Genomic DNA, 25,468 nt, shown 5'->3' on the forward strand with positions numbered 1-25,468 from the left:
AATGACATTTGGGTAGGCACCGGGCACATTGCCACAATGTAGATGGATGCCCTCTGCTGTTTCATGTCAGATATATTTCCTTCCAGGAAAAATAACTTAGCTGTTCCTTTGTTAACTGAAGAAAGTGAGAGAAGTGACTCTATTGGCAGCAATGGGACAGTGGCATACGCTGTTCTATATATTGTCTCATTAATGGTATTGCAAGTGGTTGAATTTCACTGGCTGTTTTAATCACAAATCTCTGGTATCAAAATGTCAAAGGACCAGCTGTAACTCAGTCGCCAGTAGTTTGGTGAGTGAGACAGCAGTATAACTTGAAACATTCTCCTGAGAGATGTCTAACTAGGATTTGCAGATGATCATAATAGTGATGTACATGTTAAACAAGGACTAGAATATTCTTTTTCTCAAATTTTCAGGAGATAGTTAACACATTCAAAAAAAAAATGTATTTTGGAAGTTATTTGGGAGGGAGAATGATCAGCACTTGCATCATCGTCATCGGCATCATCATCATTCTAGCAAGATCAAACTTCTCGATGACATTTATTCCATGCTTTTATAGTTTGCCAAATAAACATCCATTTCAATAGATACAACTAACAAAGAAAATTCAAACTAGAAACATGTTTTGAAGTCAACTGGGACTCCAGCCATATATCTGGTCTGTCATAAAGACTGCATATTTCCACTGTTGCTAACTCCAAATTTGCTTCAGTTCATTAGCTGCTGACAACCTCAAGCATAGTTCTTGTTAGACTGCACTGCCTTAATATGTTCCTGACCAGTTTTTCCCCTTTCACCGTTAATCAACATAAAGTTGTCCAAACCCTGCTTCCCATGTCCTAGTTTGCAATCCTATTCACCATCACCAGCCTGCTCGTTGATCTGCATTGCTCCTGATTAAGCAGAGCCTTATTTTATAATTCAAAATCATGTTTCTAAATTCCTTTAACAGTCTTGATTTTACGTACCTGGGCAAGCCCTGAAGCCCAGAGAGTACCTGCACTCCTGCACGCTTCCAATTCTGGTCCCATGAGCCTTTAGGATTTTAATTTCTCCATAAATAGCAGCTGTACCTGCAGAGCTTTAGGCTATGAAGCCACCTCCCTAACCCTGTCTTTTTCCGTAACTCTGTTTCCTTCTTTAAGATATTCCTTTAAACCTAACCTTTTTAGCCAAGCTTTAGGCTATCTGTCCTAATATCATTCCATGTATCTAGGTGTTAGATTTTGTTTGATATTTCCATGAAGTGCCTCAGGACATTTTATGGCAGTATAGGGACTATGGGAATGATAGCATAGTGGTAATGTTTCTGGCCTGGTAGTTCAGAGGCCTAGTAAAATGTTTGGAATTGAGTCCAAATTCTACCATTGCAGCTAGGGGATTTCAAATCTATTCATTAACCAATCTAGAATTCTGGACTTGTTAATAATCATACTGGATTGCTTAAAAGAACTCAATGTCCTTTAAAAAAGAAAATCTGCTGTCCTCGTGTGTTCTACCTTGCAAGTTACTGCAAACACCTAGTAGTATGGCTCTTAATTGCTCCCAGAAATGGCCTAGCAAGCCAATCAGTTTAGGTAGATTGCCACTACCTTCTCAAGTGCAGTTAGAAATGAGCAATAAATGCCAGCAACAGTCTCATCCCAAGAAGGAATACACTTCATTGTATGTTGAACAGCTCCGTTAGGAAACTTGACACTGTGTTAAACTATAAACATCCAAGTGCTCCTTCCATAATTTCTCAATCTCACATCACATGGATTGTAGCAGTTTAAGAATGGATGAATGAATGATTATATTGTCACATATATCTAGGAAGATACGGTGAAAAGTAAAGTCAGCCTACCCACCACCAGCTTGAGGAAATTATGAATGGTAGTAAATGCTGGTAAATGCAGTGACACCTAATTCCCATGAATTAATTTAAACAAGAATCTGATGCATTAGTCATGGTACAAAACTTGCAACAAACATCTTAGTTTTGATTTACAACTTAGTGTTCATTGTTTATCCATTTTTCTTTCTTTACCCTTTGCTCTTGAGCATCTTTCCTCATCCTTGTTTGAAATGTGGTCAGGAGCAAAACATATGAATTGTAGAATGATCTATCTCTTGCTCAACAGCAAATGCCTGTTCATGATGCTTGCAAATTTGTATCAATAGTGCCACAGACTAATTTGATAGCTAAACCACAGGAAGTAATTAGGAGACTAAGGTCAACTTCTGTTCATTCCTACATAAGCTGCAAGTTTCCCTCCAAGTTGCACACCATCCTGACTTGGAACTCTATTACCTTACCCTCACTGACACTGGTTCAAGATCTCTGGAATTCCCTTTTTAGTAGCCCCGAGAGTCTGTCTACATTCAGCAACTTACGGCAGTTCGAGATGGCAGCTCTCACCACCTTCTAATGGAAATTAGGGATGGGCAACAAGCATTGGCTTTTCCAACAATGCCCAAATCCCATGAAATAATGAAGAAAGATACCTTTTTCTCCCCCATTGATATTCCCCTTAATGCTACATGAGTAGGCACACTTTCATATACGATAACCATGAAGGATTTCAGGGCTGAAGTTGCTACAAAGCCTGAAAAACAGGATGTAATGCTTAATGTTTCCTGGGATGTTGAAATTTAGAATGCTTAATTTTGTTAAAGTGATGTACCATCTGTCAATTTATGATTGCTGTGAAGATGTAAGAACTAAAATGTAATATGTGTAAAAGGTAATTGGTCTTGTGAAAATAAATAAAAAATTAATAAGGCATACTACTAAAAACAAAAAGGGTACCAAGTATGGCAATGAAAGTCATACCTAACAGCTCCAAGAAAATTTTTAAATGCCTCAAATACAAAATTTTCCAGCTACAGGAAAAACTGACTTCCACAAAATTTTTTTTAAACTTTTGTCCATGATATACTGAACTAGTTGACCAAATTAGTAGGCTTTCTTAATGTTAATGATTTGATTGTTCAGTGTTTATGTTACTCTATTCCTTCCGTTGGAAGGCATTAGTCATGAATGCCTCTCAAAAGTGCATCTCCCATTTATCTTGCGCACATCAAGCAGACTCCTGTTTGCTGGTTGGAATACTTATGCATTCCCAAGCATACTACGTATGGGAAGAAGCTAGTGCCAGAAAGCCAGTCGAGCATCCAAAGCTCCACTTGAAAGATGCTTGTAAACATGACATAAAGGACCTGAACGTAGATTTATACATGTGAGACCTTACCTGTGAACCAGTTTATTACCACCATGACAATTAGTTGTTCAGCAGTTTGACAGCAGGAACCACTGCCCAAAAGAGGACCCTAAATGACACTTGATAACCATCTCACATTAAATTTTAACACTGCTTGGCAGTTAACTGCTAGTCATCATCTAATTGCATTTGCCATAGCAACAATCAAAGTCCACTTGTCAACCAATGAACATACTCTTCTCATTCGGTACAAAATTATTATTTTCATTTACGTCTGTATTCTTGCAAATGTCCTGATGAATGCAAGACAGAAAGCTTTGACAAAATTGTGATCAGAGATAATGGGAACTGCAGATGCTGGCAAATCCAAGATAACAAAGTGTGAAGCTGGATGAACACAGCAGGCCAAGCAGCATCTTGGGAGCACAAAAGCTGATGTTTCAGGCCTAGTTTCTGATGAAGGGTTTAGGCCCAAAACGTCAGCTTTTGTGCTCCCAAGATGCTGCTTGGCCTGCTGTGTTCATCCAGCTCCACACTTTGTTATCTTAAGCTTTGACAAAATGTTGTCTTTCCAGTTTCGTTCATAGCTGGCATTGTTATAATATAGGTGTATCACAATGTATGAATTATGCACCTCAATTATCGTAGTAGCCAAGAGTACACCATCAGATAGTAAGTTTAAATGTAACTTCATTGTAGTTTCAAGATGGTATCAACCTTTTTTCTGCTTACCCATTTTTGGTTTTTGTGACAAAAGACCATTTCTAATTGAATGATTGAGCAGGATTTGGAAATGAATGGGCTACAATTGGACCTGTCTTCTTTCTGACTGCAGTCGGCATCAGGCTTTTTACCTGAGAAATCACAAATTAAAATTCATGCATTTTCACTGATGAAGCACCTTAAAATCCGCAATCCTAATTTATTTAAGATGTTTGTAAAGAAACTGACTTTAAGATCAATGAGATTTCTTTTAAGTTGGGTCTATCTAAAATATTTGCAGGACTAAGAAAGTGATAAGAATGAACAGTTTAAATGGCTATAAAGTAGCAGTAATTGGTGCTACATTCTAAATATAAATTTATTGCTACAAATATTTAGCTGCTTTCAATGCAATCTTGAATACAGCACTAGATTTAGACCTAGTTGCTTTGTTATAAATTCATTATTCCTAAAAATGAAAAATAACAACTCACCAATGCTGCTTGGCCTGCTGTGTTCGTCCAGCCTCACATTTTATTATCTTGAACTCACCAATTTTGTTGACTTTGTTTTTGAAGTGAGTTGGATTATCACAATGCTGCTGAAGTAAATGCAAGGTGCCAGAAAATCTGTGATCAGTGGGACAGTTTTGGAACACTCACACAGAAGCGAAGAGAGGCTTTAGAGGTGAGATATATTTCAATGATAAATAAGTGAATGAAGATTAACTGCTGAATTGCATGCTTAATTATACTTCGTATATGGGACAAGAGAAGTACGTGAACTTATTTGCTGCAGATGATTTGATGTCTGTGAACTAATTATACAACTTCTATATCATAAAATTAATTTCTGGAATTCATGCAGCTTTGATGATACTGTGGCTTTGAGAGGTGTATTTTCTCCTTTTTTATTTAAACAGAGGTTGAGCCAAAGGTATTGAGTGGTCCATTCCAAGCCAATAAAATAAACAGCTTGTGAGGTGTTGGTTTAGTGTTGAAGTTGGTATAATAGAAGCAGTGTGAATGGGTGGAGTCAGACTGCCACAGAACCAGGGTTTTAGTCTGGGTTTCAGTAGTTGGGATTTTGAAATGGCCATACATCTCTCTTCTGCAACAAAATGCATGAGTTCTCTCTCTCCCTGCCAGAATTTTCTCTTGGTGTTCTTTCATGCTGGACTGGAGAAATATTGCATATGAGACAATCTATCCCATTGAATTTGCCTTTGCCAAGAGTGTTTTTATGGAATATTACTGTATTGGAATAGTTGCTGTTTAGTAGTTTAAAAAATCTACTATTCTGTTAAGTTTTCCAGTAGGGTTAAAGGTAGACCAATTCTTCTTGCTATTGTTTGTATTTTAACTGTAGAGTAAGAATAAAGTGTTTTGCTTAAAGCCAAGTAGTGTAACCAATCCAATTACAGCACCTTGCACTTGCCTTTATATAAGATAAAGTTAGGGTCCAGGCTATCATCTTGATATATTTGAAGACGATTTGGTCTGGTCCATAACACTGTTAATTTTAATTGTTAAGCTTCAAACTGTGGGCTTGTTTTGCTTATAGAAACTTCTTGTTCAACATAGAACAATTTATTTAAAATTGACAAATTCTAGATTATTGCCACTGTTGTTTGTGCTATGATGCATGGTGGCAGTTTATGGTCACAGTTGAATGGATGCTGTGAAGAATTTGGAGGAGAGATTTGGCTTGAGACACAAAACAGTTCCAGAATGCTGAAGTCAGTGGAACAGAATATCAAATGAGACATGCTATGGGAATTAAATGTGACACTACCCTATTTTTTGTCCCCAAAGTCACTCCCACTGCCTCATCTCCTCATTTCATGGTTTCACTGTTAGCAAAGAGAAAGGAACTTGGGCCCGTTATACGCTATTTCAGGAGTTTAAAGTACATTAATAATGATATGAACGTTTCTAAGTCAACAATATTTTGTTAGAACCATTTCATTGATTTTTCTAAGAATGATGTTGTAATTGTGTACCAATGCTAGATAATGCCTTGAATGAGAAATATGGTATTTTCCTTTTTCTCATCTCCTCCTTTGTTCTCCAATTCAAAGTGTGTTGACCCTCTAGTGGGTGGCTTTTTTCCAAAGGAATTTACCATTTTCTGGTGCTGCAGCCAAGTGCTTGTGCTATGGAACATCACTATTAATGAGTGCCAGCAGACCATTACTTGCATCCCAAGATGTCACTCATATGCAATTCCAGAAGGGAATTTCTATTTCTTACCACTTCTTAACTTGGGCCACTGAGGCTAATTGAGTTGAACCCCAATCAGAGACCAGTGGAAACCAATCAACTGAGTCTAAACTTTTATTTTATTCATTTATGGGACAACGGCATCGCTGGCTCTACAGCATTTATTGCCCATCCCTAGTTACCCAGAGGCCAGTTAAGAGTCAACCGCATTGCTGTGGGTCTGGAGTCACAGGTAGATCAGACCAGGTGAGGATGGCAGTTTTCTTCCCGAAAGGTTATTAGTGAACCAGATGGGTTTATCCAACAATTAGCAATGGCTCACGGTCACTATTAGACTCTTAATTCCAGATATCTATTGAATTCAATAAATTAATAACTTAAATAAACTAATAACAAAAAATATAATAAATTAAAATCAGTATCTTGAGGAGGATATGGTATCTTCCTCATAGTTACTCATAGATTAACATGATTATTCAATCAGATGAATTTATAATGTTGCTGTGTCAATATAAAGAGAAGCCCAAGTGGAATTTGTGGACATTACCTTGTCTAGATAACACTATCACAGATTAGGATAAGTTTTCTTTTTGGACAATGGTTTCCTTTTAATATTACGCAAATGCTGAATAACTTCTTAAGCCTTGTGAAAAACACTATATCAGATCTGAAAAAACTGCAAAACTTTGCTTAAGCCAAAATCAGATTTGATCTAGTATGTAATAAAATGTGAGGCTGGATGAACACAGCAGGCCAAGCAGCATCTCAGGAGCATAAAAGCTGACGTTTCGGGCCTAGACCCTTCATCAGAGAGGGGGATGGGGAGAGGGAACTGGAATAAATAGGGAGAGAGGGGGAGGCGGACCGAAGATGGAAAGTAAAGAAGATAGGTGGAGAGAGTGTAGGTGGGGAGGTAGGGAGGGGATAGGTCAGTCCAGGGAAGACGGACAGGTCAAGGAGGTGGGATGAGGTTAGTAGGTAGCTGGGGGTGCGGCTTGGGGTGGGAGGAAGGGATGGGTGAGAGGAAGAACAGGTTAGGGAGGCAGAGACAGGTTGGACTGGTTTTGGGATGCAGTGGGTGGGGGGGAAGAGCTGGGCTGTTTGTGTGGTGCAGTGGGGGGAGGGGACGAACTGGGCTGGTTTAGGGATGCAGTAGGGGAAGGGGAGATTTTGAAACTGGTGAAGTCCACATTGATACCATATGGCTGCAGGGTTCCCAGGCGGAATATGAGTTGCTGTTCCTGCAACCTTCGGGTGGCATCATTGTGGCACTGCAGGAGGCCCATGATGGACATGTCATCTAGAGAATGGGAGGGGGAGTGGAAATGGTTTGCGACTGGGAGGTGCAGTTGTTTGTTGCGAACTGAGCGGAGGTGTTCTGCAAAGCGGTCCCCAAGCCTCCGCTTGGTTTCCCCAATGTAGAGGAAGCCGCACCAGGTACAGTGGATGCAGTATACCACATTGGCAGATGTGCAGGTGAACCTCTGCTTAATGTGGAATGTCATCTTGGGGCCTGGGATGGGGGTGAGGGAGGAGGTGTGGGGACAAGTGTAGCATTTCCTGCGGTTGCAGGGGAAGGTGCCGGGTGTGGTGGGGTTGGAGGGCAGTGTGGAGCGAACAAGGGAGTCACGGAGAGAGTGATCTCTCCGGAAAGCAGACAGGGGAGGGGATGGAAAAATGTCTTGGGTGGTGGGGTCGGATTGTAAATGGCGGAAGTGTCGGAGGATAATGCGTTGTATCTGGAGGTTGGTAGGGTGGTGTGAGAGAACGAGGGGGATCCTCTTGGGACGGTTGTGGCGGGGGCGGGGTGTGAGGGATGTGTTGCGGGAAATACGGGAGACTCGGTCAAGGGCGTTCTCGATCACTGTGGGGGGAAAGTTGCGGTCCTTAAAGAACTTGGACATCTGGGATGTGCGGGAGTGGAATGCCTTATCGTGGGAGCAGATGCGGCGGAGGCGGAGGAATTGGGAATAGGGGATGGAATTTTTGCAGGAGGGTGGGTGGGAGGAGGTGTATTCTAGGTAGCTGTGGGAGTCGGTGGGCTTGAAATGGACATCAGTTACAAGCTGGTTGCCTGAGATGGAGACTGAGAGGTCCAGGAAGGTGAGGGATGTGCTGGAGATTGCCCAGGTGAACTGAAGGTTGGGGTGGAAGGTGTTGGTGAAGTGGATGAACTGTTCGAGCTCCTCTGGGGAGCAAGAGGCGGCGCCGATACAATCATCAATGTACCGGAGGAAGAGGTGGGGTTTGGGGCCTGTGTAGGTGCGGAAGAGGGACTGTTCCACGTAACCTACAAAGAGGCAGGCATAGCTGGGGCCCATGCGGGGGCCCATGGCCACCCCCTTAGTCTGTACCAGTTTCAAAATCTCCCCTTCCCCTACTGCATCCCTAAACCAGCCCAGTTCGTCCCCTCCCCCCACTGCACCACACAACCAGCCCAGCTCTTCCCCCCCACCCACTGCATCCCAAAACCAGTCCAACCTGTCTCTGCCTCCCTAACCTGTTCTTCCTCTCACCCATCCCTTCCTCCCACCCCAAGCCGCACCCCCAGCTACCTAGTAACCTCATCCCACCTCCTTGACCTGTCCGTCTTCCCTGGACTGACCTATCCCCTCCCTACCTCCCCACCTGCACTCTCTCCACCTATCTTCTTTACTCTCCATCTTCGGTCCGCCTCCCCCTCTCTCCCTATTTATTCCAGTTCCCTCTCCCCATCCCCCTCTCTGATGAAGGGTCGAGGCCCGAAACGTCAGCTTTTATGCTCCTGAGATGCTGCTTGGCCTGCTGTGTTCATCCAGCCTCACATTTTATTATCTTGGAATTCTCCAGCATCTGCAGTTCCCATTATCTCTTGATCTAGTATGTGCTCACTTTTTAGCAGTGAACCCAACGAAAGAAAAATCAACCATCTCGGTAAAATTTAAGTTAGAATTTGGAAGCTTTCATGAAACTTGAAAGTGTCTGCTTTTCATGCCTATTATCTTAGTAAATGTAGTTGAGAGATCTATAAACTGCATTTACTTGTGAACCTACTGATTTGATAACAATTTTTGTTTTGACTACATTATCTACTGGTATACTATTTGGGCGCCATGTGCTTACCAAATTTGCCAGACTGTGTGTTTAATTTTTAAAAGCTGTCTAATGCAGCGCTAAGCCCTTCCCTACAGGAAAGTGAAAAGATAGACAATAAACCAGCACTGTGCTCTTATAATATTGCATCATCTATGAAACAACAGTAGGATCAAAGTTAAATTTAGTTTGTATAGTTCTCAGGCTGAACTCACTATTTTCTTTTATTTTTCTCCTTTATTTAGTGAAGCTGAGAGTTGAGGTTAGGATTAATTGAATTTTAAACAGTTCCATGTTTTAAAAGTGAAGAAGACAAATGCAGACATTTGCTGTGGGTGACTGGCCTGGAAGACAAATGAAACTTAATGATCTAAGAAATACTCTGCATTATTAACATCATGTGTTGCCATGCCTAGGGCTGGCAGCTGTTTAGATGTTGGGTTGGTCATTTCAAGGGAGGACTAACACTAAGCAGCCAATAACACAGAATATTGATTTTAAAAAAGAAGAGGGAGAAAACTTGTTTTAGCAGCTGCAGAGTAATTTTGGAAGCTTTGGGACCAGCTACTATTTTTCTCTCTCTCGTTTTCTGTCAATTTTAAAGAATTATTGATGTTTTGAAAAAAGAAACCCAATCTATAAGAAATAAACAAATCTGCAGTCGACTAAAATTGTTCGCATTCCCCAGTGATTTTGAATTTAGATACGCTATTGTCCCTGTGAACAATTCATACTCAAGGATCGCAAGGAAGACTTGGTATCCATTGTTTCAAAGCATTTAACCGAACTGACAAATTACAATTCTTTGCATTTTCTTTCTGATTCATCACATAATTATGTGTATCTGTCTGTTTATTTGAGAGTCGAAGTTATGTTCCAAGAAGATTGGTAAGGATGGCAGTATCCTTCCTTGAAGGACATTAGTGAACCAGAAGGGTTTTCCAACCCAATTGACAATGGGTTGATGGTCATCATTCATAATTCCAGATTTTTATTGAATTCAAATTCCACCATCTGCTATGGCAGGATTAGAACCCAGATCCTGAAACACTACTTGGGCCTCTGGATTAAAAGTCCAGTGATAATACCTCTAGGCATCACCAACTCTTTAAATCTTAGAAATTCATTACATTATCTTGTTTAGCTTTGTCAAGCTAAAGTTACAGTATGAATAATATAGTTAATTTTTGTTTAGGCCATGAAGTTGTTGTCAAACATCTGTTGTTCATAAAGTCTGGCTAGGAACAACTGAGCCATTTTGAGGGTTATTGAATTTTTTTTATTTCACTGTGTTGCAAATACAGTAACAAGCTGATTTGGTTTGTCTTGCTATTTTTGTGTCATCATGTAACTGAAATAATTCAAATGTATCTAGTAGCGGACCACTTTGAATCTGACTTCATTGGAGACTCAGCAGAAAAAACATCAAAATGATACTGCTGAATTAATGACCACTGTAGTTTTTATCCTTCTCAATTCTCATTACTTCATGAGAGAGCCTAACCCTCTACCATTTCCAAATTGTTGTGATTTGGTCCAACATACCACTTCCCCCTTAATCGACTGACTTCAGACTTAAATACATTAATGACAAAAAAAACTGCATAATAATATTCATTTTTGAATTAATTAATCCAGTTTTGATCAGTGGGTAATAAGGCACCCAGCTTGATATTTTACTCTGTGTAGCCTAGGGATACTGAAGACATGGTAAAAAATAATCATTTTGAGGGCCTTTTATTATCTGAATGGATGGTGTATTTTCAGTAAGTTAGTATCTTGTTATAAGAAATTCTTAAGTATGAAGCTCCAAAAGTTGGTATTGCGTCTGTGCAATTTCCCATACTCACCACACAGTGGCTCTGTTACAGCAATAAAGCTATATCCTCTAGCTTTATGTATATGGTGACTCACCAAATATCTTTTGTATTTATGAATTGTAAACTTTTCATGCACAGAACCAATGATGTATGTATTTAGTTCAGAGCAAAGAAAACAACGGGAGCAGCTCAATGGCTCAGTGGTTAGAACTGCTGCCAGAGACCCAGACTCCAGTGACTGTCCATGTGGAGTTTGCACATTCTCCGTGTGTCTGTGCGGGTTTCCTCCGGGTGCTCTGGTTTCCTTCCACAGTTCAAAGATGTGCAGGATAGGTCGTGCTAAATTGCACATAGTGTTCAGGGATGTCTAGACTAGGTGAGTTATTAGTGGGATGGTCTGGGTGGGCTGCTCTGAGGATCAGTGTGGACTTGTTGGGCCGAAGGGGTTCTTTTCAAATATTATATTTTATTCAAGGTTAGTTTAGCATTTCAGCTTTGCTTTTAAGGTTAAGGTTTATTTGTCAGTTGTTTTACACTCATTTATGATGTGTTTCAGTCATTGCTGCTCCTATGACACAGAACTACGGAGGGGACATGGCCTTGGCATGTACTCTATTCAACTGTACTCATTACCTCTTTTCTCCCTTTCTATACCTTAGCAGTGTCGAGACCAGAACTTAATGATAGTATAAAATGCACTCTGTGAAGCTTCAGCACAGTGCCACCAAAGTTATCAGTCCGTGCTTTTATAAGAATGTACTGAATCTGAAACTGAATTCTGATTCTGAAACTTTACAATATTTTCATGATATCGCAGTAAGTATCCTTGGTCTTTCCAATTGTTAAACTACAGAGAGCCGAGAAATTACAAGAAACCATTGATCAGCTCTTCTTGGAGTTTGCTAAACGAGCTTCCCCGTTTAACAACTGGATGGAAGGAGCAATGGAAGATCTTCAAGACATGTTTATTGTTCACAGTATTGAAGAAATCCAGGTGCAGTATATTTACTGGAACAGAATACTGGACAGCAATGGAGCAGATAACTGATACTGATATTGTTTAAGTGTGACAATTCAATAATTTCACTGAAATTTTAACTGCACTTTGGTGACAGGATTTAAGATGGGAGACTAGTAAAATGATAGCAGCGGGAAGCTGTCAAATCACTATGTGCTGGCCACCCAATTGTGTGAGCCACTTAAGTGGCTAAATCCTGCCTCTTTAATCAATTTGCCAGAGTTTTGTGTGTTGGGGGAATGATGTGAGATGCTGCTTCTGGAGACTATCAATGAAACTGATGAACTCTGAGTGGGAGGGGCAATTGGGTCTCCATTTTTGGGCACTCCATGGCCCACATTGAGGCAATGCCCACATCTGTGTGAACAGTGGTACATTTGGTTCATAACCCACTCCATGGCTGCCCCCGCCAATTGCTGGGCCTTCCTGCATGAACCCCATGACCCCAGGCCATCTGCAAGGGCACCCAACCATTATGGCATCTTCCTCTTGTACCTGCAATCTGGGCAATGGCCACCATTAGCAGTGGCATTGCGGAGCAGCTGCCCTCTAATTGCCCCAGCACTTCTGAGAGGCAGACTACTTTATTTAATTGGGACTGCATTATTTTTTACTTATAAATGCCTCACTTGCCAAAGCAGGGTCATCTCCCACCTTCAGGTCCAGTGGTTAGAGTTTAGATGGTTGCACAAAATCAGACTCATGGAATTACTAACTATGCATCAGAGCTGTATAAACATAAAAATATATTTTCACGTAAAAGAAATCATGAAAATAATTCACTGAATGTTTGAACCCATCTTTTGAATCCGTCTTTCATGTCTCCTGTTGTAAGAATTAAAAACATTTAATATTAAACTTGTATGGCCTCTTGGGGCGTTTTTTTCTGAGGATATTTCTGGGCTTTGAGGCAAATCTATGAAAGAACGATAAAAATAGACAAGGTAATCAGCATCAGTGTTGCAATAAAATTACTTAATCATTTGTAATTCTTTATCCTGAAAATTAAAGACTACCATTGCTAACCCATCATTAACAGTTTAGCAATACTGGAATATTCATGCTTGTGTTTTGCTTGTCTTTAAGCTACAAAATTGCAGTAACATTTCTCAATGATGATCCTTTTTTCTTTACAAAAAGAAAACTTATTGGAAGCATACTAAAACAAGAGAAAGTAAATATCATGTATTGCATTTGCAATTTTCTGGATAATGCCAGTTATACTTTTTTAAAAAAATGCTATGTACTCTAAGTGTAATGCTTTTTAGAGCCATTTCTCTTAATCTTTAGAGTCTGATAGCAGCACACGAACAGTTTAAAGCTACCTTACCAGAAGCAGACAGCGAGAAGCAAGCCATCCTGGGAATCCTGAATGAAGTGCAGAAGATTACTCAGACCTATAACATCTCATCCACTGTGTCAAATCCTTATAGCATGATATCACGTGAAGAGATCAGTGCCAAATGGGACAAGGTATCACCAAACAGAATATGCTAATAAAGTAATCAACCAGACATGGTTTGAGTCTTGAGTAAGATTAGAAAGTGCAGGATATGTATAGCAATTTCATCAACTGAAAGGAGAGAAGATATGTTACTAAACTGGTAGTAGAATCTTTGCTAAGACTCACTACTCAGATTTTCTCTTCTCACAATGGTCTAGACAAACATAGACTTCTTTGTTTTTGCTTTCTGACAGAGTTGCTATGTATTTTTAACATCTTCTAGTTTTATTTCAGATTTGCAACAATTTTCTCCTTGTGAGCCTCGATAGAGTTTATGATATTTATTTGCTTTTAGTGCAGGGAATAAGGTTGACATCGAGAATACATGACTGCTCACTTGTTTTATGTCCATAATGCCTTCCTATTATAGAATAGTATAATGCATGAACTGATTTATCGTCACTATCCTGTTCTTTGGTTGTTTTTGATTAAACCAAAACCCTGTGTCTTCAATCTTTAATTTAGATTTAATACTGACATCACACCTACAGTGTGAATTCAACAGATATGAATTCTCGTTGTTCTCCTCTGCCATCTTCAATGACGAACAATATTTGAGAATGCAAGCATGTGATGAAGACAATTTTAATTAGATTAATTGGCTGCATGTATGTTGAACTAAAATTAATTTGTTTTTAATGGCAGGTGAAGCAATTGGTTCCTCAGAGAGATGCAGCCCTGCAAGAGGAGCTTGTACGGCAACATGGAAATGAACGTCTGCGTCGCCAGTTTGCCAGCCAGGCAAATGTCATTGGACCTTGGATCCAGCGTAAGATGGAGGCAAGTTCAGAATTCTAAACAGTTGTTAAAATTCAGTTGAGTACTATAGTTGTTTCTTTTAGCTTCTAAAGCAACCAATGTTTCATGTTCAACAACTGTAACTTACATTTGTTTAGCATCTTAAATGTAGAAAAATATCCCAGGGATAAAGCAATAGATTTATTTCAAACCAAAGAACAAGCTTCTCTCTGTTCCACTTGGGCTTTTCCTTTTCTCTGTTTAAAAAAAAAACATAAAGTCATCCTTCTTTAGAAGTTTACACTGTCATTCATGTCCAGCATTTGCAAGTTCATTAGATACAACCAAATAAGAAAGGCAACATGGCTCAGCTTGATTCATCCATTCCAAGTACTTAGTGATATAATTAAAAGTTTTTTCATTATTATGGCCCAAAATGATTCGATATATTTATTGTTCAACTACCGTCACCCTTGGATCCACTGGATAGCTGGAAAATTACACACTATTCACCCAGGCAAGCCTTCCATTGAGACCACCATGGGAATCAATTAAGATAGGTAAATGCACATATGAATCAGTTGAGAATGGATCTCTTCATGAACTCACTGAGAACTCTACTACATACAGTAATTAAGTTAGGGATTAATATAAGATAGTGAAGAAATTTCAAACTAGTATTGAGGTATGCTGCCAGAGTGTATTTGGGATACTGCAACAGCTAGCCCCATTTCAACATTTATTTAATCATCAGGATTACCTTCCAAATCTATGTTGGCTGGATTTACAACTTTAAATTGAGTGGTAGCTAGTACTTGAATTAGGATTAAAATTTCCAATGAAAAACCATCCTGAAAAATCCTTTATTAGTCTTTGAATATTATTGTAATTCATAGTATTTAAATACAGGAAATAGCTCAAAGTTCTATTGAAATGAGTGGAACCCTGGAAGATCAGATGAATCAACTGAAACAGCTGGAGGAGGTCATCGTTAACTATAAACCCAATGTTGACAAACTGGAAGGAGATCATCAACTTATTCAAGAGGCCCTAATCTTTGACAACAAGCACACCAATTATACGATGGAGGTACTCAGTGAATGTTATTATGAAGGTTGTGCCATTTTTGTTTGGTTTTGTTTATAACTCATTAATTCATAATGTATGTTATGTTTGCTGTGATCCAAAGGTTCGCCAAACCCAAATGACAAATAAGTCTTTCAACAGCCAGAAGCTAGCAGAGGACCACGCTCTGAGCTCTAACAATCCTGTAAATTAGGTGGGCATGAAGCAGAAGGACAATAGAGCAAAAATATGGGGGCATCTCTCAATCTGATGGAACACAAGTTCTAAAAAGCATGTATACCATTTTCTTCCTTGGAAATAGTTGAAGTGGGAGCTTTCAATATTCTGTACAATGCTTAGTCTATCCTTAGTCTTTTTTTTTAACAATTTAATTATTTTGGTGCTTGAATACAATTGCTTATTAAAGAAACTGATAGTACTGATTATGATTTAACATGAGGTTCTGTATTTCTGAGGAGAAGAATGTGCATGATAGATCTTAACTAATAAGCATAAAAATTGTATTAAAAAATTAAAGAAATTAAACAAGGAATTAGGAGGGCCAAGAGGGGCCATGAAATGTCCCATGGCAGGGAGGATTAAGGAGAAACCCAAGGCATTTTATACTTGTGTTAGAAACAAGAAGATAGCTAGGGAAAGGATAGATCCACTCAAAGACAAAGGTGATTTATGCGTGGAGCCAGAGGAAGTGGGTGAGATACTTAATGCGTACTTCGCATCAGTATTCAACGAGGAAAGAGACAATGGATGATAAAATGAGGAAGGATATGTTAATATTCTAGGACATGTAACTATTAAGGAGGTGGTGGTTTTGGGTGTCTTGAAAAACATTAAGGTAGATAGGTCCCGAAGGCCTGATGGAATGTAACCCAGGATACTGAAGGAGGCAAGGGAGGAGATTGCTAGGGCTTTGACAGAGATCTCTGTATCCTCTTTAGCCACAGGCAAGGTCCCAGAAGACTGGAGAATAGCCAATGTTGTTCCTTTTGTTTAAGAAAGGCAACAGGGATAATCCAGGAAATAATAGGCTGGTGAGCCTTATATCAGTGGTGGGGAAACTATTACAGAAGATTCTTAGGGACAGGATTTACTCTCATTTGGACTTATTAGGGATAGTCAGCGTGGCTTTGTGTGGGGGGAGGTCTCACGAATTTGAGGTTTTTTTCTAGGAAGTGACAAAAATGATTGAGGGAAGGACAATGGGATGTTGTCTACATGGACTTTACTAAAACATCTGACAAAGTCCCTTCGGGTAGGCTGATCCAGAAGATTGAGTCACACGGAGATCCATGGTGGTTTGGTAAATCAAATACAAAATTGGCTGGTCATAGAAGACAGAGGGTAGTTGAGAAGAGTGTTTTTCTGACTGAAGATCTGTGACCAGTGGAGTTCCATAAGGATCGAAGCTAAAAATGTAACAGGGCTGATTAGTAAGTTTTCAGACGATGTGAAAATTAGTGGAGTTGTGCATAAGGAGGAAAGATATCAAAGGATACAGCTAGATCATTTGGATAGCTGGGCTGAGAACTGGTAAATGGAGTTTAATCCAGACAAGTGTGAGGTGATGCATTTTGGAGGTCAGCTTCCAGAGGAAAGCATATAGTAAATGGAAAGATCCTCATGAGCATTGAAATACAGAAGGATCTTAGGATTCAAGTCCATAGCTCCCTGAAAGCGGAAACACAAGTGGATAAGTTGGTAAAGAAGATGCCTTCTGTGCTTGCCTTCATTGGTCGGGATTTAGTATGAAAGTTGGCAAGCCATATTGCAGTTGTATACAACTTTGGTTAGGTCATATTTAGTGAATTACATGAAGTTCTGGTCACCACTTTATAAGATGTCAAGATTTTAGAGAAGGTACAAAAGTGGTTTACCAGGATGTTGCCTGGATTGGAGTTTATTAGCTAAATATGGAGGTTGGACAAACTTGGATTGTTTTCATTAGAGCATTGGAGGCTGAGTGAAAACCAGATGGAAGGATATTAAGCTATGAGAGGCATGGATAGGGTGAATAGTTGGGAGTCTTTTTCCCAGGATGGAAATGTCAAATACTAGGGGGTATAAATTTAAGGTGAGAGGGGGAGTTTGAAGGAGTTGTGCGAGGTAATTGTTTTGGTACAGAGGGAGTAGGTACTGGATCATGTTGCCAGGGGATGTGGTAGAAGCAGACAGCAAAGCTTAAGAGGTATTTAGACATACATCAACAGGCAGGAAACATACAAATAAGGACGATATCTGGACAGATGGGATTAATTTAGAATGGCACAGTGGTCAGCACATACATGACAGGCCAAAAGACCTGTTGCTGTGCTGTTCTGTTCTGTTTTTTTGTCTAACACAGTCTTTACATTCTACTTGATTCAGAGGCAAACTTGTACCTTGTTGTTAAAAAAAAAATCTTATTTAAGTGAACTTTGTGAAATATGGCACAAAATGTAACCTCAATATTTAAAAGTCCTGAACTTTGTACCCCTGTGACCTGCAAAAGTACTCCTAGGCGATTTGAGTTATATGTTCAGTGAGATGTTTTTATATCTTCTTGTATTACTGTAGAACTTTTTTGACTTGTTTCTTTTTTAACTCATTTTGGTAGCACATTCGCGTTGGCTGGGAGATGCTTCTTACTACAATTGCCAGGTCCATGAATGAAATTGAGACCCAAATTTTAACTAGAGATGCTAAAGGAATCACCCAACAACAGATGAATGAATTCCGGTCGTCTTTCAGCCATTTTGACAGGGTACAGTTTTCTTTTTATCAAGTGTGATTTCACATAAATATGTTAAACATCTTTTAGAAATAAACATTCACATTTTATGATGACACCTCTTGTCACTTTTGCTGCCTATGAAACCATGTTTCATCCAGGGTATCCTGCTGCTCCAACACTGAAGTAATACTAGACAAGCAGGAGAACCAAGTGATAATTCACCCAACATTGTCTTTAGTGTCACCTAATTGACTAGTCTGATGTTTTCAGACAGATGGTGCAACTGATTAGCCATCAGAGTGCTGAGACCTCCTTTTCATATTTACAATTAATCAACATAATCATTTTAAAATTAATTGTGTATACTTTCTATACTGACTACTCAGTAAAAGAGAATTGGCAGAATCTGCTGTAGCATTTTAAAGCCTAATCTGTGTTAATACTTTTAAAATGACAATTGGAAAAATCAAGTTATAGTATTTGTTAGCCTCCAGTTGCTTTTAAGAACCTTGGATACAATGTGACTTCATTCATATCAAATGTATAAATTATCTCTTTCCCATTCATATGGTTAGCTATGCTTACTTGGTCATTTCTAGCTGTGAATGGTTTGAAATTATGTTAGAATTTGTTGTAAGTGTGCATGGCAAAAGAACCTAAAACCTCAAGATAAATAATTATAAATGTGAAATTCATGTACCAGTTTATTCTGATTTATTCCTGAATTAAAAAGTGTTCCTATTAATAGCATGGTGCCTTCTTGATTGAAATGCCATTAATGTATTAACATTCTGCTGATGAAGGTATACTAAGTTTATACAACTTATTTAGTTTTCTTGGTTCTCTTAAACCTGCTTCTGAGAAAGCATGGTTTGTGTTTTAAAACTAAAATATAAATGAGATTATGCAGGGGAACAGCAGGAAAATGGAACTAAATATTGCTAATTGCAATAGCCAGCAGAGGTATACTTGACTCAATGACTTCTTGTAGTGCCTTAAAATTCCAAAATGCCTCTAAATTCCTTAAATAGGGAGAGGGTCCACTGCACTGGCTTGCTCCCAACAGCACCCCAGGCCAGAATTTCCATCCAAATCAAGAGATGTGGGGTGGTATTTGCATGTCCAGTGTCCAACCCAAGTTCATATGTGACAGTAAATCAAAGCTGCTCAACCTAACGTTCTGAAAAGCTCAGCAAAGTAAAAAAAAACAAAATTAGTTTTTTAGTCATTAGTTGAAAAAGAAACCTTTATGATTCCAGATAGGTAATTGAACCTCTCCTACATTAATTACCTGATAATATTGACCGTTTCAACCCTTTCAAATTACTTCAGAAACATGCACCAGATTTCAGCTGGCAAAAGTGATATTAAACCACAAGGAGAGATTACACAAGCTGGGGTTGAATTCTCTAGTATTTAGAAAATGAACGGGCAATTTGACGAAAGTTTTCAAAATATCATGGTGTATTGGTACAGCAAGTAGAAATCATCTTTCAGTTTGGGAATCTGGGGAGACATAGTTTTAGGAATGGAGCCATGAGGTTAAGTTAGAAAAAACCTTTACTTGCAAAGAGTGGTAGAAGTTTGAAAATCTCATTCAAGATTTGCTAGTTAAATCTAGGCTGATTGTTAATTTTAAATCTGAGGTTAATCATTTTTGTTGACCAAAAGTACTAAGAGATATGGAACAAAAGTAGGTGCATGTGGAGTTAAATCATAATTGGGAACATGGTCATGATAATGGGCTCAACGGACTGAGCCTACGTTCACGGCAGCTCTTTTAGGTATTCATAAGTGGTTTGTGATCAGTGTCCAAAATACTGAAATTTAAAACGCCAGGATAAACTGAGTGAAATCCTGGGAAACTCCTGTCCAGAAATCAATCTTCTCACCTTTTCCAATCCTGGGATCTTTGAGGATTGTGAATCCAGAATTTTTTTTTAAATCGAAGAAACATACAAAGTACACATATGCTGTCAGCTTTCATTAAAATGATTTTAATTGGCAATGTAACTCGTACAAAAACTCTTGTACTTGTGTTTTATTATATAAAATGCAGCACATTTTAATCTAGATGATTTATATTTACTCAAAATAAACTACATTTACACTAGGTAGGACGTAGACTACACTATATCCAATTTATAGGTATTTAGTTTACAAGTTTTAAATTGCTTGGTATAATTGATAGTGTTAATGAGGACTCAATACTTATTAACTAAGTGAATGATTTGCAGTTTTAATCTTGCTTGCTATTGCGTTTGTTGTAATTAACAATACATATTGTGCACATTGTGTATGTATATTGCATGCTGCAACTAACTTCTGTGCGATATTAGGATGTTTCTGGCAAACTGCAACCAAAGGATTTAAAAGCCTGCCTCATCAGCCTTGGACATGTTGGAAATGATAAAAAGGTACTAACTGGACTGTGCTGTGTTTATTTTCTCTATACAAGTAAAACTGTGCTAAACTTATCTTTATTTTCTTTTCCCTTTTCAAATTTATAATGTGGTCATGTGTCCATTTTTTTGGTGCGTCAATTTGTTTCCTTCTTTGCTTCATATTTGACCCATGGTCGTCTCCTTCCTGTTTGTCTGATTTTACCTGTGTTAGTTGTTCCCTCCCTATTCTCAACAACGATGCTGCTTTCTCCTGCATTCCATCTGATTCTTTGGAACTTTACATGATCCTTTTGACTCTGGCCACGGGATCTGTGGGCTGTCTACTACTGATCTACTTCCTGGAATCCCCACATCTTTTCATCTATTCCTTTTGTTTGCTGATCTGCTCAATAGAAGAAGAATGGGGCGATGGAGCCAGATGATCTCAGAGCTTGCCTCATCTCCATGGGCTTTGATTTGGTATGACAGATGCATGTTTAATAAATCTGAGATTACCATTCATCTGGTATTAATGATCTGTACTAGTACATTCAATAATGTACTGGTGACCTTAGCCCAAGATTGCAGTAAACTAACAGTTGACAGCTATAAGGTGGTACCACACAGGCAAAGGTTATTCTGTATGTTAGCTCTCTGAAAGAGCTACAATCCTAACACTCTGCTCTGCACTTTTTCCCTGATTGTGCAAATCATTCCTTTCTTAAGAAAAGATCCAAATCCCTTCAAAAGTTATTAGTGACTCCATTTCAGTCACCCTTTCAGGTGATGTAATCCAGATGATAAGTAATTCTTTTCCACCCATGCCCCTGGACTTCAACTTTTCTTAGAAATATTTCTATTTGTTTACTAAACTTTCTACTAGTACAGTTTATTTCCTATCAACTCTGGTAAAACCTAAATGCTCACATTTTATGTAATAATATCAGGCACTATCTCTAATGAGGAATTCTCATGTGATTATTACTGGCATCATTTACTGTAAGTTATCATTGTAATGTGGGGTCTACCTAAAATATCAGGTGGCTTGGATAATCTGAAGAATTTTCATTGCTTTGAACATTGGTCAAATAATGCATCAGAAATTGCTGCCATATTGGAATGTTGCTACATCTTAGTGAGAGATTAACCAAGAAAAGATGTCAGGCCTTTGCTACATTTCCTTACAGTATTGGACTCCCTTTGATTTTCCAATTTAACCTTTCATTTTTGCACACTTCCTTCTGCAGGGTGAGGCTGAATTTGCTCGGATCATGAATCTAGTTGATCCAAACAATACTGGCCTGGTGTCATTCCAGTCTTTCATCTCCTTCATGACCCGAGAGACTGCTGACACAGATACAGCGGAACAAGTTGTGGCTTCCTTTAGGATTCTGGCAGGAGATAAAGTAAGTTCTGAGTTGTTTTTTAAATTTATTTTAAAAAATGGTAAAACAGAATATATCCTTATCTGTATTGTAACCGAAGATCTCAATCACAGGTGCTGCCTAATGAGCCAGCATAATGAAGGATAATTCTTGCAGCTAACCAGCTATTGATCATGTTGTATAAAGTGTTACAGAGATGGTAGGAACTGCCGATGCTGGAGAATCTGCGATAACAGTGTGAAGCTGGATGAACACAGCAGGCCAAACAGCATCAGAGGAGCAGGAAAGTTGACATTTTGGGTTGAGACACTTCTTCAGAAATGGCATAGAGGCTACGGAACCAGATCATCCCCAATGGACTACAGTGTACATTTAGGCCTGCCCAATTTGGCCAATGCTATCCCCTATTCCCAATTTCTTCGCCTCCACCGCATGTGCTGCCAGGATGAGGCATTCCACTTCCGAACATTCAGATGTCCTCATTTTTTAAGGATGGCAACTATCAACCCCGCTCGAGTGGTCGAAAACACCCTCGACTGTGTCTACCACATTTCAACAACTCATCTCTCACACCACCTCCCAGCAATAACAACCAAAACAAAATCCCCCTCATCCTCACATACCACACCACCAACCTCCGGATCCAGTGCATCATCCTCAGGCACATCCGTCATCTGCAATCCGACTCCACCACCAAAGACATTTTTTGCTCACCACTCTTATCTGCTTTCTAGAGGGACCACTCTCTCTGTGACTCCCTTGTCTGCTCCATACTCCCCTCCAGCCCCATCACACCCGGCACTTTTCCCTGCAACCACAGGAAGTTCTTTTTCTTGGGCTAAGGTCACCAGTACATTATTGAATGTACTAGTAGAATGTACTAGGGCCTCCTGCAGTGCCACAGCGAAGCTACCCAATGATTGCAGGAATCGCATCTCATGTTTTGCTTGGGGACCCTGCAGCCCAATGGTATCAATGTGGACTTCACAAGCTTCAAAAGCTCCCCTCCCTCTACCACATTCCCAAAATCAGCCCAGCTTGTCCCTGCCTCCCTAGCCTGTCCTTCCTCTCACCTAGCCCCCCCCCCCCCCCACCACCCTCTTTTCCCCCCTCCCCGCTCCCTATTTATTTCAGAACCCCCTTCCCCTCCCCCATTTCTGAAGAAGGGTCTAGGCCCGAAACATCAAATTTCCTGCTCCTGTGATGCTGCTTGGCCTGCTGTGTTCATCCAGCTGTACACCTTGTTATCTCAGATTCTCCAGCGTCTGCAGGTCCTACCATCTACTGTCCAGATTTTATTGCATTTGAACACATCTGCTTCAGTATCTGTGGAATTGTGAATGGTGCCTAACATTGTGCAATTAGTGAACATCTCCACTTCTGACCTTATAATGGAGGGAAGGTCTTGACGAAGCAGTTTAAGATGGTTGGGCCTAAGTTACTACCCTGAGAAATTCCTGCAGACATGTCTTGGAGCTGAGATAACACAACTTTCCAATGTGCCAGGAGGGTTTACTCCTGATATCCATTGATTCCAGTTTTGCCAGGGCACCTTGATGCCTCACTCCGTTGAATGCAGCCTGGATGTCAAGGGTTGTCACTCACCTCACCTCTGGAATTCAGCCCTTTTGTCCATGTTTGAACCAAGGGTGTAATGAGGTCAGGAGCTGGCAGAACCCAAACTGGACATTATTGAGCAGGTTATTGCTGAGCAGCTGCTGCATGGAAATACTGTTGTTGACAATTCTTTGGGTGCGAAGGATGGGAAAACAGTCAGGAGGCAGAAAACTACCATTTTCATCATTACTATTTAATACAATTTATAGCTTAATAAATCATGCAATAGAGTTTGCTAATTCACTGAAATTAAAGCTTCAATAAAGAATTTCATATAGTATTGCCATAATACAGAACACCACGGGGTATAGATTATAAAAACGCTGGAGGTTTTTAAATACAAAATTATTCAAGCTTTTAAACCAACAGAATTTTTAAACAACATTGATTTCCTATAAAAATACAAGCTTGAAGACAGAAGCTTACAAACAGTGTTGCAGCACTAAAGACTGAAAACAGCTTAAAAAGAAATTAGAATAAATAAATACTTGAAGATATGGAGGGAGAAATAATATTTCAAAAAAAGTTTTATTGTCAGAGATAGACCAAGCAGTGCACAATATTGAACAACTTGGAGAGACTGGTTTATGAGGTACATCATTGCTTGAAAATTAAACAGCTAGTTTGAAGCTGAACAATTAATTCACAATTTGGGTACTGTAATACATACTAGAGATGATATGAATTAATAAAATTTCAAGAAAGGCACGTTTTCTGTGAGCGAAGTTCTAACAAGTTTTGACAATTAATTCTGTGAACAAAGAAAAGTATTGGAAGGGTAAGATTCAACAGAAGAGTGCAGCATCAGATCATACTAATAATCTCTAAAGATGGAAATTTTAACTACTGAATTTGAAATCAGAATCCATAAGAGACAGAGAATTGTTGGTGGAATAGTTCAGATTTCTTAGTCTAAGGAAAATTTTAACTTTGGATAAAGCCATTCAAATCACGCTGGAAGTAGCATCTCAACAAATAGATCATGAGAGGAGATGGTCAGCCATACCACAGGAGAACAACAGGACCTATTCATTTCAAGAAGCATGTATGATCTAAAAAGGCACATGACAAGCTAAAGCAGAGATTAAGCTAATCAGCAGACAGAGGCAATGTCATCACAGTGAAACAGTAGAAGAATGAAACCTCATATGACCTGACTTTTACAACAGAATACTACATCTGTAAGACACCATAATAGAGGAACAAAGAGCTTAATGCATACTCATAAAAAAAGGCTAAGGTGGTTGCACCACTATCATCAGAAAAGGTGCTTCAAAATAGATGATAATGCCTCAGTTAGGAAGGAAGATACAGGTTTCTATTCATATCATAACCAAAGAATATTTCAATCCATCGTGTCTTAGAGGAATTTTCAGTGCCACTGAGAGATAATGCTAAGTAAGCAGCAATCCTGTAATATTATGGTTGATGATTTGAAAATGTCCCATTTATCAGGACGACAGTCATAAAAGATGATTGGAAATATTGAAAAGAGTAGCATGGTGGCTCAGTGGTAAGCACTGCTGCCTCAGTGTCAGACATCTGGGATTGTTTCCACTCTTGGGCAACTGTCTGTGTGGAGTTTGCACATTGTCCCTTTGTCTGCGTGGATTTCCTCTGGGTGCTGTGGTTTCCTCCCACAATCCAGAGATGTGCAGGTTATGTGGACTGGCCATGCTAAGTTACTCATAGTGTGCCAGGATATGCAGGCTAGCTGGATTAGCCACGGGAAATGCAGGACATGGGTCTGAGTGGGATGTTTTTTGGAGGGTCTGTGTGGATTCGATGAGCCAAATGGTCTGCTTCCACACTGTTGGGATTCAATGATATTCAACCTAATCGCTAAACGGAAGGAAGGAGCTTGTTTACTTCCTCTCAGATCAGTAGACTGAGAACAAATATTTGTTTGAAACAGATGGAAATGAGCTGCATAAGACTCAGTGGAACGCAGTCAAACATCCACAGATTCAGGACACAGTCAAGAAGTTGTTATTTGGTCTG

The 25,468-nt window shown here is 39.4% G+C and overlaps 1 protein-coding gene across 6 annotated transcripts in view; it reads left to right on the forward strand.

The window, feature by feature from the left end:
• LOC125454787 (alpha-actinin-2) overlaps nt 1–25,468 on the forward strand; it is a 99,261-nt gene that overhangs the window by 70,901 nt on the left and 2,892 nt on the right. For 2 of the 6 annotated variants that reach the window (XM_048535990.2, XM_048535989.2), the window contains exons 13-20: nt 4,490–4,598; nt 11,879–12,019; nt 13,334–13,516; nt 14,193–14,327; nt 15,195–15,374; nt 17,965–18,111; nt 20,880–20,945; nt 21,713–21,871. In XM_048535990.2, the coding sequence (XP_048391947.1) occupies nt 4,490–4,598; nt 11,879–12,019; nt 13,334–13,516; nt 14,193–14,327; nt 15,195–15,374; nt 17,965–18,111; nt 20,880–20,945; nt 21,713–21,871 (1,120 nt within the window). Of the gene's footprint in view, nt 1–4,489; nt 4,599–11,878; nt 12,020–13,333; nt 13,517–14,192; nt 14,328–15,194; nt 15,375–15,474; nt 15,642–17,964; nt 18,112–20,420; nt 20,499–20,697; nt 20,860–20,879; nt 20,946–21,712; nt 21,872–25,468 lie in introns of those variants that run through there. The other 4 variants (XM_048535994.2, XM_048535992.2, XR_007248100.2 and 1 more) reach the window with 4 other exon arrangements.

This window comes from Stegostoma tigrinum, chromosome 9 (assembly GCF_030684315.1).
Source record: "Stegostoma tigrinum isolate sSteTig4 chromosome 9, sSteTig4.hap1, whole genome shotgun sequence".
NCBI classification, from domain to species: domain Eukaryota; kingdom Metazoa; phylum Chordata; class Chondrichthyes; order Orectolobiformes; family Stegostomatidae; genus Stegostoma; species Stegostoma tigrinum.